The 15,335-nt window shown below is 38.9% G+C and overlaps 1 protein-coding gene across 27 annotated transcripts in view; it reads right to left on the reverse strand.

Moving 5' to 3' along the window:
- Positions 1-459: 459 nt before the first annotated feature.
- The window catches only part of LOC132911689 (CUGBP Elav-like family member 4), a 571,541-nt gene continuing 556,665 nt past the window's right edge, over positions 460-15,335 (reverse strand). For 22 of the 27 annotated variants that reach the window (XM_060968526.1, XM_060968513.1, XM_060968524.1 and 19 more), the window contains 4 exons: positions 15,108-15,185; positions 10,043-10,201; positions 8,140-8,324; positions 460-7,853 (listed from right to left, as the gene is read on the reverse strand). In XM_060968526.1, the coding sequence (XP_060824509.1) occupies positions 8,197-8,324; positions 10,043-10,201; positions 15,108-15,185 (365 nt within the window). In that variant the 3' untranslated portion in view covers positions 460-7,853; positions 8,140-8,196. The remainder of the gene's footprint in view (positions 7,854-8,139; positions 8,325-10,042; positions 10,202-15,107; positions 15,186-15,335) is intronic. The other 5 variants (XM_060968527.1, XM_060968505.1, XM_060968504.1 and 2 more) reach the window with 3 other exon arrangements.

Here is a 15,335-nt window from a genome sequence, read left to right on the forward strand (position 1 = left end):
TCAAAACGTTTTGATAAAAACGGTAACGCAAACGGTGCTTTCGTATAGTATCACACTAATCTAAACGTTTTATATTCGCCTAAGAAATTTCTTGCATACCGAACGGCAGAACTAGGAAACGCATTGTTTCGTCAGAAAGTGTGATTGGTCCCGGATAGTCGATCGAAATGTGGCCGGGTAAATATACAAGATACTGTGATTTATTCTGTTCTTTTTCTTTTGATTCTCGTACCTACGACTCGAACGAATATCCTACGTAATTTTGGTTGACCAACGACTACAACAATCGTGTGTCCGATCCTAAACATTAATACAGTCGCAATGAAAAGACATCGATTTGGTACGTTAGAAAAAACCGAATTTTTTTCTTCGCATTGTTCTCGCGATAACGCATAAGCGTACCTGAAGGAATTGACATCGGTCGGCTTGAACTTGTTTGAAATAACGCCGATTCTTACATTTTATTTTAATTACGTTCTTTTTTTTTTTTTTTAATTTTTATTCTTCTTTTAATCATTAAGTAACTGCAAGTCTAATGTTTTTAAGTACAATCTCAACTAATTCTCTAATTTGCTCCACTTCTTTATCTGGCGTACGCGCGCGCGCGCGCATGAAAATGTTGGAGAAAGCAATTACGTTTTTCTTGTTAGTCTGGTGAAAATAGTATAAAGGAATGGAAAGGATGTAGGAAAGGAAAGGAAGAACGAGCTTGTGACTCGCCTGACGCTTCGATGATTAACGTGATTTTGACGATTCGTGCATGGTTCCTCTCGTCACCCGCGTTTGATATGAAACTATGTTCGGTTGGCTTATCTTAAAATATATTTTAAAATCGATAAGAACAATCAATCCTCTTCGTAGCAGAAGCTATAACAAAATTAATTTTTCTTCATAATATTCGTATAGCTGTTACTTCAAATACTCCATAATGTAAGCTTTCATCATCATCGTAGGATATCATCATAGAACGCGGGGTTTAAGAGTACTGGTACATAGAGTCTATTCAAAATCGTAACGACGGTGATGGCCATGAAATTCGTGTCCGGAAATCTGTAAGTCTTTAATAATCGCGCTTAAAGCCTACGATGAGACCTATCTAGTTTAATATTTATGTAGATAAAGATAATATGATTAGGTGAATGCTTAGCTCTGCTCGCCTCCCATATTATAACGTATGTTACAGTTCACGTGTGAGTGTCACGTATGTATCGAGTGTGTACGGTAACCACGCGCGAATATGTGCACAAGTTATGCACGAGTGTATTTTACGTAGTGTACGCATCAAGCGGTACTTATAGATTCTTACGTGTGTGCGTGTGCATGCGTGCGTGCGTGCGTGTGTGTGTGTGTATGTGTACGTGCGTGCACGTGTGTGTGCGTGCGTGCGTTCGTGTGTGTATGTGAACGTGTATCGATGCGTGAACGGTGTAAATGTGTATTTATTTTGTTGCTAGTTCTTTACAAGTTATGCAAATAATTGCAAAAACATACCCTGTTTCCTAGTATCACCGACACCACGGCTACCGGATATCAGGTCGCGGCGCGCGTGACTTGAATCCAATGTAATTCCACGTAAAATTTTGGATCGATGAACGCGGTATAGCAGTGTCGAGAGGGTTGATAATTTTGGCTGTTTCGTGTGCGAGTACGGTGGTAAATGGTAGTATGCTTATATGTAGTGTTTGATCATTATTATTATTATTAAAGTTAGTTATATATTCGAGAGTGGAGGATATTCGTTCCCGTTTTCCATCGAATCTTCGTGCGTGTCTCCGTGGCTACCATAAAAATTCCAGGAAATTTCGTATCGACGATGATATAAGTCACGGTCGGCCGTTGCGATAACGATCGTCGATAACGATTCGTCGGAACGAATAAAATCGCGGTGATACTGCGCGCCGTTTGTATCCCATATTTTTCTTCTTCCTTTCTTTTCTCTCGTTTCACGAAAGCTTTCCGTGTAATTTTTATGGTCGACAATACTATCGGACAACGACGACCACGAGTACCGATTTCGTATTTCTAAAAAATTTCAGCGGCAAAGTTTGCGACTTGAGAATTTGTTAAAGAGAATCCTTAGGTTCGGTAAAACTGAGATCGGCAGAAAATTCGATACCCGAGTACGTCGTTAGGACGCTTGAATTTTCGCGAGTACGTCGCTTCCCGAGTAGCATTCGGAACGTTAATTAGCGAGCAGCGAATTCGTCTCAGCATTACATCACGTCATTGTAAAAATAAATTCGAAGCTGATCCTCACAGATTACTATTATCATTATTTTTCTTCTTGTCCTTAGAGCTAAGAATATCTTTTTCTCTTTCTCTCCTCTCCCGTAAGTCTCATTTATTCCATAGCAAGATGCATACTACTTCGGTTGTAGCAAAAACTTTGTTGGATAAAATAGTTGTATTTGTTTTGGTTTGTTTACAATTGTCATTACCTTCGTATTTATACATTTATATATGTATACATTTATATTTATATGAATTTATACCTATTATTAGGGTGTTTTTATTAGAGTAGGTTGAATACCTTGATATTCGCTATTAAGTATTGTTAAACATTAAAAAGCTTAGATCGTAGTGATATAATCAGTTGGTACTTGCATACAAGCTTTTACCAGTATACGTGTCTTTCCCTTCTTTCTACCCTCCCTATCTTTTTGTATCTGTGTTCGCGCGCGTGCGCATGATTCTTTGTGTTTGTGTGCGTGTCACTATATTCGATCACTTTGGTGGTGTCTACCTTCCTTCCTCTACATCGCATCGTACAACTACGCGTGTAACTCTCCTCCACTTAAAACGCGTTCGAGTTAACTAAATACATTACAATTAGTAACCGAATTAATTCAATTTTGTCGCCTTACGCAATTCGATACGGTGTGATTCGTGTAGAGAGTACGAAAACGGACCGACACGAAGTCCAAAAGTACAAAACGATACGAACAACGAATGTGACGTATATAAATGGGAAACGACATCTGAGCAGTTGGCGTGGCGAAATAAAAAATCACTCGATACGTTTTCGTTACATGGAAAATTATTGAACGAAACGAAGAAACGTGGGAAATTGTTGGCGCGTACGTTTATGGAACGGTCGAACAGATAAAACGGACGATAGGAGCTCGTGTCCGTGATATACGCCTACTAATAGCGGTGGCACTAATAGCTAATGCTATTTCGAAAATGGAATGCGTTGATTTGATTTTAGCAGGGAGATGAATGGACTGATCTGCGGAATAGGAAACTCGTAGAGAAGTATCTAGAAGCCGTAGCCCAATTCGCTCAGCTTGTCCGCTAATCGTCTTTGCCGGACGTGTACCGAGAGACGATGTGCACGATGCCATGAGAAATGAAACGCTGATCTATAGGATGTACCAATGCGCTGCAGACCTTCCTCACGGGCCCTGTATGCTTGCGATGCACGCATTCGCCTAATTATGTTTACGATCGTGCCGCTTACGCGATTCCATCAACGCTCGCGTACGCGTACTCAGAGGCCTACCGATCGCGCGATTGCTCTTACGGTCTGTGATTGGACCTCGGATTGGCAAACATATGGTTGCGTTAATTCCCAGTTCCTTCTCTTATATTTACCTTCGCCTTCGTGAACACATATTTCGGATTAGTTTGTTTAGCAAATTTGATTTGTGATCAGCCGGATCTGTTACACGCGTTCCTGAGTTTCATCCCTACGACCGATTCCCGAGTATCGCGATGCCTTTCCGCGTCGGATTGCTATCAAAACGCCGTCGAAAGAAGATCTCACTGGCAATTTCATTGTTTCATCGTCGTTAGATATCGTTTCGTCATGTTCGTTTACCGTTGCGCATCGGTACAACGTCGCAAAGATGCTCCTCACACGACATTTTTGGTGACGTTCTTTCAGCATCGATGAATCTACGCCCGCGCTTTCGATACATCAGTCTATACATATATACATACATACATATATATGTGTGTATATATAGAAAATATATATTTATGTATATATGCCTTTAGACGAATTCAGTATTCCTAAAACTGACAAGAATATATACGTATATGCGTTTATCGCGTAGTATAAATTATGTATACGTCTTATAAAGTATTGTTGTAAGTAATTTATTTTTATTATTGTTATCATTGTTATTAGTATTTTATTGGTTACTGTTATTTATCAGTATTAATTGTTTTTTTTATGTATATATATATATATATGCGTATGCTAGTATAATAATATTTTATATCATCAATAACTAGCAAGCCATTCGAGCTCGTCATCGAAGGATAGTTTACAGCACACCCCTCTGTTTTAGTTTTACTTCCGCAAGTACTTACTTTTACGCGCTACCACGTTCACGCATGTGAACCACATACACGTATGTACCACGCCTTCACATTAACTATGTATAGTAAATTGCGTACGTGTATGCGTGTATGTATAGATAAATGAAGTATAATAAGTAGTGTTCATTTGTAATGATTCGTTTTCATGTGCGAGTGTACGAACAGGCAACGTACTTTATGAACAGATGGAAAAGCAAGGAAAAGGGTTGCCTGCCCCTAAACTATTAGTACAGTATTTATATGTGTATATATAAATATAGAAATAAATATACGCATGCACACGTATGCGTACTTAGGTTGTACATGTACGCGTGCCCGTATATTATTTCATATATTTATGTATATTTCTTTGTAGCATTTGTTATATTTATTTAAATAGCGTATAAATTTGAGATAGCTTTTAGTCGTGTCATAAATTGCGCCAGACTATAGCCGGTCCTCCCATTCCCTGTCCTTTGAAGTAATAATTTATTTCATGTTGATTTAGCTAAACTATAATAATTTACTAAGTCTCTAGTTTTTTTCTTTCAATCAATCAATATATATATATATATATTTATATATTTATATATTTATATATTCATTTATTTATTCATTCATTTTATTTATATTATATTTCATATTTATAATATTTATATTTATATATTTATATACTCCTTCTTTAATAATTCATATTTATATATTTATATATAGAATAGTTGTTGGTACTTTGGTTGATTATTTCTGCTAGATCAGAGTTTTCTTCTCCGTTCCATCGCTCGCCTACGCTAGTTTTCCAGCGTGCTTTATGTATTTGATTTCGTTCTAATGACCCCCTTTTTCCCTCCACTAACATCAATGCTCCGTCGCTGCTTCTTTACATGTGGCTTCCGCCCAGAATCGTATAAATCGAAGCTTGCGCGAAACTCTGTGATTCGACCGGGCATCGCTCGCTAAATGTCCAAATGTTTTATTTATCGTGCTTAAAAAAATATTCAATGTTCACATGAATATCGTCCGTTGCTAATCACATCGGTAGCCACAAATTTTGTGAACTCATACCAATGTAAGTACTTGCTGCCTGCTGTACTGTTCGATTTGCCCGGTGCAAACAATCCCTTAAAATCTCCCTAATCGTTCGTAATGAGATATAAAACTGAATCGTGATAACAAGAAAGGCTAACGAAAACAAACAAGGAACAATACGTTCAAAAACAATGCCAAATATCAATATATATATATACGCATGTATATTCGAGATATTTGTCGTATAAAATAAATTTGATACATAAAACGCGACGTGTTTGGTCGCAACTCTCAGGAACAACGTACTCCGATAAAATAAAGAAATTCTATGCTGAGCTTGTCGTTAGCGAAATTATTCTAAAATGAAATTGCACTTGGTTCACCTCGAAACCTTTCGAAACAATAAATACTTTATCCTAAATAGATTCGTTTAAATAGTCACTTTGGTTCAGAAAAGAAAATCTATACATCGCTTGACGCGAAACTTCTTAAAATTAAGGCAAATAGTAAATAAATATTTTACGAGAAAACGCGTAAATTACTCGTCAATTATGCTGAGTATAAAAATGACTAGACGTAGACTAGGTAAATAAAATAAAAAGGTAAAGCTCATTGCGTTCAGCTGGTTCAGACGATCTACTATTTCTTCTGCGTTTCCTCCTCTCTCCCCTATTATCGAATGGACAGAAACATTCTGCGCGAGGTGGACTCGATCTTGTTAACGTCGTCGTCGTCGTCATCGTAGTAGTTTTCACCCTTTTGTTACTTTTGTTTTGTTTGGATAATCACAGCCTGGTTGACATTTCTCGGGCGATGCGTGACCGGTCAGTCAAACAAGAACGATTTTATGAATCGTCGAGCCATGAGAATGAACAACAACAGGATCCCGATCTTTTTTGGATCGCGAAGCGTAATGTGATCAGGTTGACCGATCCTTCGTTAAAAAAGGAACCCCGATGGATATAATTTCGGCCGGAAATTCGTTCGCACTCTTCCCTTAACGATATAATCGTACTCTTAATAATGATGATCATAATATAATAATGACGATGATGATAAGGGGTAATAATAATAATAAATACTACGTTGGGTGAACGAGCGCCGTGGCGCGGACGACCGGACTTCGAAATGACTTCACTTTGACACGGCACTAACGATCCCTTTAAATTGTCTCGTATATAAAATCTACGGCGCGACGTACATACCTACGCCTTTTAATAATCTTAACATAAGAAGAACCGATAACCCGCGAGTGTTGGGTCGGCACTGATTCATACATGTAGATAAGATACGTGTGTAAGTAGAATGCGTGATGTGTGAGCTGTATGCGCGTGTTGTGTGCGCGTGTTGTGCACGTGTGCGTGTGTCCGCGCGTGTATGTGCGTCGTTTGTATATATACCAGTGTAAATGTATGTAAATGCGTGTTCCATGTTCGGATTCGTAGTTTTCGTTTTAGAAATTTGTTCTTCTTTTTAGACGTTGCGTGAGACGAGCACCCTGTATACGTGATTGACAAATTTGCGTTAGGAGAGACCGCGAGCACTGTGCCGTCGGTCCTGCCCGAAGACCACTAAACATAGTAAACGATCCTAACGACGTTGCTATATACGTGGTATGTATAATACGGTGATGACGCGTTCGCATACCGAACACACGACATCCAAACGGATTCGACGGTTTAACTGCGTTTTCAAATGAAAATTGGCAAAGTTGTTCGTAAACGAATGAGGAATTCAACCGATACACACACTGTGATTCGTGTTTTCTAGAGAATCTGAAGAGGTACTTTCTTTGGTATTCTATGGGTCGAATCGCAGTAATAGTTAACTTTTTTTAACAGTCGGTCGGCTACAATCGCCATGCCGTTTCGTCAGGAACTAAGAGTATTCTTTGGTTAGTGTTGGAAAGTCACCCGTCTTGAACGTTCACCGTGATTATCAAACTATTTAGGAGATAGTGTGTCGTCGGAACGATAACCTGGTCGAGAGTCTCTAGGCTCTCGATATCTACTACTTCCCGGATGATCGGATCTTCAAAATCGCATTAGGATTAGAATGTCTTGTAAGACGCGTATCGAATAATTGTTCGTATCTCGATACGAATCCTCGTTTGGCAGTAGGGATCGAGAGTGAAGAACGGAAAAATGTATAAAATAGAATAGAAGATGTAGGAAAATAGAAAGAACAGGATGAAAAAGATCGATGTGTTCTCCGTTCTTAGTAAAGAATTTGTCGTATCCGAGCATCCGAGAAATCGTTTGAAGCGTGAATCCTACTCGCGTTTGGTTTCTCGGACTGGGTTCAGTGCTGGATATCCAATGTTTCATTAGCATCAGCCTGCCTCTTCGTCCTCGCCGCGTGGCTGCCGGCGAAGTCAATCTACTGACTTCTAATTTTTATACTCTAATTAAATTATCTAACTAGTATACTAGATTATTATAGTGGAGAGCGTTGTAACGGTGATTCAAACTCATCACTTCTGATCGTCGAGCGTTCAATAAGCCCGTGTTCTTGTACGACATCTGTAATTAGAAAGGGTCCATACTATTTAACCATCGTCGATACATTTATGAGTTCGCGTTATGAGTTACATGTGAAAAAGGATATTTTTATATCTATCGGTAATCTATCAGTCTAAAATCTAACAATCTGTATATCCATAGCGATACCACTAGCGATTTTTATACTTGGCACACCGAGGGAAGTATAAAAATTACTAGATTCGTCTTTTAATCAAATAAGCAATAGAACTAGAAATTTCCAAGGAGGTTGTGTTTTTTGTTATTCAGCAGCTTTCTTCAAACTTACTCTGTGGGTTATGATGTAGGGTGCGTATCGTCCAGTTTCTCTAAGCTAGGACTTTGGTTAGTATGGCCGGCTTGCGTCCTTGGGCCTCTTTAACTGGACTTTTAAACGCTTCATCCCTATCTGGAAGCCATTCATCGCTTGAATTGCTGTCTGTGCGCTCGCTGGATTATCGAACGACACGAAACCTGAAAGAACCGAATGATCAATTATTTTAATCGATAAAAGAATATTTATGCGTTATTGACTTTCAACAGTCTAAAAGATTAGAAACAAGTCGAACACATTCTTTTAATAAAAATCTTTCATTGAAAAAAGATTTTATTTCGGAAAGTAGGGCAAACTTTTGTATCGAGCTAATATAACTAAAAATATCGATTATATCCCAACCATAATACGAGAATCTTTCCACCGCAACGGCTGACCTGAAATTGTTCTTGAATTGAGATTAAAAGAAATTAGTTATGTTATTTTTCGACTTACGATGAAAACGGGAAGTTGAATATCGACACCTGAGGGCATCTGATTATCGCAAAAGGGTACTCGCTGGCTAACCAGTGATTTAGATTAGCTGATTCGCCGCGAGGAATAAAAAGTTTTCTGCGAAGGGACCTCGGTACTATCATCAAAGTTTTATCGAGAATAAGAGAAAGGGAGAGGGAAAGAGAGAAGGTGCACGATAACGAAGCTCTTAACAACAGAAGCGCCGCTGAAAGGTCATCAGGGCCCTCCCAGTTTAAGCCAATTTTGACCATTAGCCCCGATCCAATTTTAGTTTTGCCATCATGGCGGCCTACTGCCTGACCAATCGCGGCTCTTCATCGCTCAGCGACCACCGCTTTTACTCCGAGTTCGTAAATTACTTTTACTAGGTGACTGAAGAGGCTTTAACCCTTGTTCGATGAAAAAGTATCCCTTTACCGTTTTCTTCCCCCAAAATTCTTTCTCTTTTCCATCGAATTCGAAGAAAATAATACCGTGCGTCGTAATTTATATCGTACGATTACAGACGAATCGCGTTACATGCAAAAACATACGTATACGCGTCTACGTAGATTATAATGCTCAAAGCATTTTCATTCCTCTTTTTTCGTTACGTTATAGAACTTCTTTCCGGGAAGTTGATCACAACGTCGATATCAAAGTATGTATCGTGAATGAACGATATGTTCACTTTGGACGTGCCTTTTTCATCAGTGTCTCGATAATTACACGCAGAACGACACACAACGAAACCGAGAATATAACGACCACTGTCCTTTCAACGATGAAATTCATCCGGCTGTATAGGCCATAATAATCGGCAGCGATAGGCAGAAAAATATTAATCGCGCTAGTTACGAATGAATAGACTAAGAGGAATATCAGCGAATATATCCGTCCAATTATCTGCACTCATATTTCAGCATTCTTTCAAGGTACAATTAATCAAAGCTACCACTGGTACGTTTTTCAGCGCTTTTGTTTCAATCCCTTCTGATTAACCAAAAGGACTACCTAGTCTCGTTCGAGTCACAGTCGGACGTGTATTCATATTTAATGAAGAATTTTCGTCTCATCGAGTTGTAAAATGTATATTAATTTTTTGTGCCTACAGGGATGGATCGAATACTTTTGTACAAATATATTACGAATACAACGTTTAATTCAAATAGCATTCGATACGATACGAAATAAAATATCGCTGGTAATTACTACCAACTTATAAAAATGATTTTACGAACGTTCGCCTTCGTTATGCGACTTTGATCCTTTGTCCAAGTGATTAGTACCGATATTACCGTGACTTTATCAAACCGTCCTACCTTTGGAAGATTTCACCATCGAACCGTCTAGCTGTTTAACGGTATTTCGTTTCTCTCTTCAGGGCCATTCTTCACGTGTTTTGTGGAAATGACACACTTACCGAAGCATTTACTCTGGTTGGTGGCCCGATCGATGAAAACCTTGGACGATATGACGTTGCCAAAGGGGATGAACATCTGCATGAGCTCAGCATCTCCAAACTCCTGAGGCAGGTGGTAGATGAATAGGTTGCAGCCTTCAGGTCCTGAGATAGAGCATCCTACCATATAAATCAGAGCACATCTAAACATCTAAACTTGAAGTATAATACTCAAGTTAAAATGTTAGTTCTGGATGAGTTTCGTTCTTCGCAATATAATGATTTCGACGCGACAGGAGAGCCAGCTCGCGTCAGCGAGTATGCACACATTGCTCTCTTCTCGTTCTTCCCGATTCTCGTCTGGATGCGTTTTTGATGAATGAAGATGAAGATTTCGTGATCGTTTCTCGATGACAATCTGATTTCTCTCTCGTCGCACGGAAATGTGAAGGATGATTTGCACATGGTGAATATTCTTTTTCTTTTTAATGAATCACGTGACAGGAGATTTTCGGATAGGGAGATTAAACAAAATGTAAAGAACGTGAAATTGAACTGAAATACGAAGAGAGGAGAGGAATATCAGACGGGAGTTGAAGGGAATGGATCGAACGAAGGAACATGATTGCCGACGAAGAGAGTAATGATTAGAATGTCACGATGATGTCTGTTACGGCAATGAGCTTTTTCGCGGTTCAAGTAACGTTGAGTATTTATACTTTCAAATATACAAACACACAACACTGGGATTCACAACACAATGACGAGCGAGGTGAAGGGTATTTTTTAATGAATGCAAATGGGATGTAGGGAGTGTGGTGACAGTGATGATACTGATTACGATGGTGCGACACTTTGCATGAGATTGCCAGACATGTTAATCCGTCGTCTTATTACTACGAAGCTTAATATTCGCGATACAAGTACGAAAGTGAATGAGTAAGATAGGTTACGTAAAAATTCGCTAAATGACGTGTTGTTTCTTCTCGAAAATAATCAATAACGCTTTTCGCCAATGATGAAGCGACTATAGAAATTTCTTCGGTAAAATTTTGTCGAGCCAATGCCTTATCTTCACCTTTCTAGACAATTCATTCTCTCATTTTTAACCCAACTTTCTCAAAAGTCCTCCGTCAATTAACGATGATGAATCATCGTACGTATTCGTGAAATTTCATTAAAGTTTGGAACGATACGCAATTCCTTCTCCAATTAGATTGTAGAGCTTTCGTCGGATAACGAAAAATTCTCTTGTTACTTTATGTCAGCCGCAAAAGATATAAAGACACCGACGATTAATACGTCCGTGGAGGAAAGTCCAACGGAAGAAGGAAAGTAAGGGTCGGAATAACGAGAGTCCAAATACGGATTTAGCTAATTTCACTGAACTTTATAACTCCGACGTCAATTAGCGGCGATTATGACCATGGAAACTTCAGCTCTTTTGGCCTGCGCTTCTCTCAGCTAACGGACGCATTTAAGTAATGAGATGGCTGCCACTCAACTTTTAGGATGCTACTCATCGCGACTCGTTCGTTCCTCGCCGAGATTCGCCCTTCTGTCACTTCTACGCCTTTACGAACGAACGTTACCGTGTCGAATTACCACAAGAGAGTGCAATTGTCCGTTTCCAGTTCCGCGAACGATCACGGGTCTCGTTCATTTCATAGTTCTTAGTCAATTATAGCTCTTTCTATTGCTTTCTAAATGACTATCGGCGGTCGACTGACTTTTGCAACTGGTTCAGAGATTAATTCTGTCGTGATTTTCGAGAAAGTTTCCTATGAAATTAGAGAAATAATTGTAAAACCTGTTTAAAGTATAGGGTGAAGTGGAAAATGTCAGATTAACGGAAACAACGAACCGATAGAGATAAACGTGGAATTAGTGTATTATTATGACGACGATGGTTAATTGGTTTTACTGATGAATGAATAGGTATGTATATCGAGCGAGGGATTAAAATTTGAAGAACAACGTAACATTGTCATTTCCGCGTATTCATGAAAATTGACGTACAAATAATTCGAGAGACAGAATATTTTACAAAATTTTAACATCTCATTTTGAATATTCATATTCAAATATAATTTCTAGGAGCTTTCACAGCTTTATTGCGCGTAATTACAGTAGGAAGAAGCATAATTACGAGACGGATAAAATATAAAAATATTGAGTTTTACAAATAGAAGAAGCTACTTGGAACGGATTTAAGTTTTCGAAATAATTCTTCAATGAAAATTTGTTTATCGCGATACAGGTCTGTATCTGAGTGTCGTACTGTTGTGCGAAGTTTAAGGAAAGTAGAAGTAAACTCTATATCTACATCGTTTGAACGTGTCTCGTGGTTTACACGAAGAACAAGAAATGTTCTCTTTTTCGCGAGCACCGACTTCGTCTCGGTAATAACTCGATCGTAGTTGTCACGTGAAACCCAAATTAGAGCCGGTGTCGACGGGTTTCCGGTTCCGACGAAGGGGAGAATGGAGGAGGAATTGCGGTGGACGCCGGAATCACGAAGAACGAGCCATAAATTTAACCACGTCGTCGTGCCATGCGATCGTTGATTCTGAAATTGGTTTTCGACTCTCTAATTGGCCCACGCGCGGGACGTGCACGCGAATTTAATGAAAGCAACACCTCCCCCAAACCCGAGGGAGAGAAGTAGTATCTACGACCAGACTAAAGCGTTAAGATGAGTATCCATTGAACCTGATATTCCACCGTTTGAAAATTTTTTCTTTCAACGGCATTCTTTCGCACATATTTTTATCCGAGTGATTCGAGCTTACAAATTTATGCAGAGTGTCCATTAATATTTTATATATTTTGGTATTTATACAAATATGTGCACAGCTAAATGCCCAACGAAAGGAGCATATATGATTTTTTATAGAAATGCTCAGGGTGTTTCGAACGATTGCCTGAACACGTTTGCAACGGTCGAAGATAAACAATTTCATAACACAAAATTTAAAATTCAGTATCTATTACAGAGAATAGATATACGTGATGATGGTATTAGCCACGTAACGCTATTGAATATCGATCAACACCCGTAATAAGTGCACAGTCCATATACATATAACAAGATGTACGATTGATCGTCATAAGAAAGCAAAGATCATTGTTGGTTGACAGCGCAACACCAAACACAGCTAGGAATAATTACATTGAGTACAACGAAAACACATCGATGTATACCCATCTATGTATATAAAGAAAGAATGTAGAGCTTCCACGAAAAGCTCAGAATATCGTGGTATAACTATTGTTTAAGAGAAGAGAGAGGTACGAACACCGAGAACACCTTATGAGACGTATAATACATTAAGAACATACTAAAGAAGCAAAAATGATGAACGAAGCGACACTAAGTATAAAATTGATAACGATGTCATGCAATGATGACAGAATAAACGATATCGTTCTTCTGATGTCGCCGTCACGTCTGCTTCCATTAGGACAGGTTGCCGTTCTTTTTTTTCATTTCAACATCCACACCACTTGTTTGAGAAGTAAATAAATCGAAATCGGATTTAGAACGATCGTACAGCGAAATTAACTTCGATATACGCGATTATCGTCTCGTTGAGACACATTCGCCCTAATAAGTAGTTTTTGCCCCGAATATTTTGAATTGATGATATTCAAATTTGCACTTAATCTTTGCTCCTTAGTCTGTATCTAAAGTAAAATATTCTGATAAAACTGCTCCTCACAAAGTTATTTTCGAAATTTATTATTACTGCGTTAAATTAATATTATCACTACGTAACACATTTACATAAAATATGAGTGCTTTTTCGATCGATAGTAAGAATTCTTTATTCGAAACGTTAAATGGTAATTTTCATAGTAGCGAATGTGTAAAACGATAAAATGTATCTCATGATAACATATTACGAAAATGTATCAACGAGATACTGCGCGTTCGGAAAAGCAGGCGAAAAGCGGCGCTGGAAGAGAGCAGAAAATAGGGATATCGAGGAGGCCTGGAAGCGTGGGAGGGGCAACGCTGTCGCGGTAAACTTCCCATTATCCTACAATGTAACAACGGATCGCCGGCAGGCGTAACGGCAAAGTAATTAAAACTTTCGTTTTATTTGCATTATCTCATTGTTAGGCGTCGTATATTCTAATAATGGCGAGTTGTTAATTGCAATTAGGCGCTGGCTCGGCTCACCCTACCCTCTCTTTCTTTTCTGCCGCTTATCCGCCATCTTTAATCCTCACTCGTTTTCTTCGTTCTTTTTTTTTTTCTTTTTCTCTCATTCCTATAGATAACGTTGACGAATGATCTGCTCTTTCGTCTGTCCTTTCTTGCAACGACATCGATTTCGATTAATCTTGCGCATTCAATTCGAGTCAATTGACTTAATTAATGCGTTGCCCCTCAGTCCCTGTCGTCGAGAAAATGGAGCGAATGCTGCTAGGATTAGTCGGGGAGACGAAAGACACGGCGCAAATTCACGGACACGAGATGTTGAAAGTTCATTCTTTCGTTATCTTGTCAGTAATTAACGGACGAAACACGATGCGACCGAGGAGACCTGTCTTGTGCAGCTTCCATAGCGGAGAAACCCGACTATTCTCGCAGTATCGACGGGCAAAAATATAACGGTTCCATGAAAGTTCGTGAACGGTTGTAAGTCATCCTTCATCTTTATCGCTATGATTAAACTAAAAATGACCGCAACCATACATATTCGAATTAAAAAGAACGCGTTCATTTTTCCGAGCTTCTTATCAAAAGAAATGTAACCGCGTTATTGACTCCTTTCGATACTTGTTCGTTATCTCGTTTCGATCAGTCGTTACTGAAAAATCGCATTCTTTTGTAAAGTATTAGAAACATTTATTCGAGAGATTTCACAGAGAAAGATCTCTTCGTAAAGCGAGATTTTTACGTACTTGTGACACATGTAAAAAGAAACCACCGGTAATCAATGGTATACCTTGTACGACGTAACAACGAAGGATAAACTCGTGTCTGGACATTTGGGAGCTGGATCTACAATCTTAGGACTACAATCATTCGTGTTTACAGTCAACAGTTAGACGTTGATGAGTGTTTTCTACTTACCTTCCCTCTGCGTGGGTGCCACGGCGGTCATCGGCTGAGGAATAGCTTGAGGAAACTGGCCGTAGACGGCGGGATAAGCTGCGACAGTAACAAATAACAAATACATCATGATGTGTCCACATCTATACACGTAGTGCATGCTGTTCTTATCGTTCCTATTTCGTTTCCATAAAACACAGCTTCTCGTGGCCATCAGTGTTTTCGTGTGAAATAAAAGTAAAATTATGT

The sequence above is a fragment of the Bombus pascuorum genome, chromosome 11 (assembly GCF_905332965.1).
Source record: "Bombus pascuorum chromosome 11, iyBomPasc1.1, whole genome shotgun sequence".
NCBI lineage: Eukaryota > Metazoa > Arthropoda > Insecta > Hymenoptera > Apidae > Bombus > Bombus pascuorum.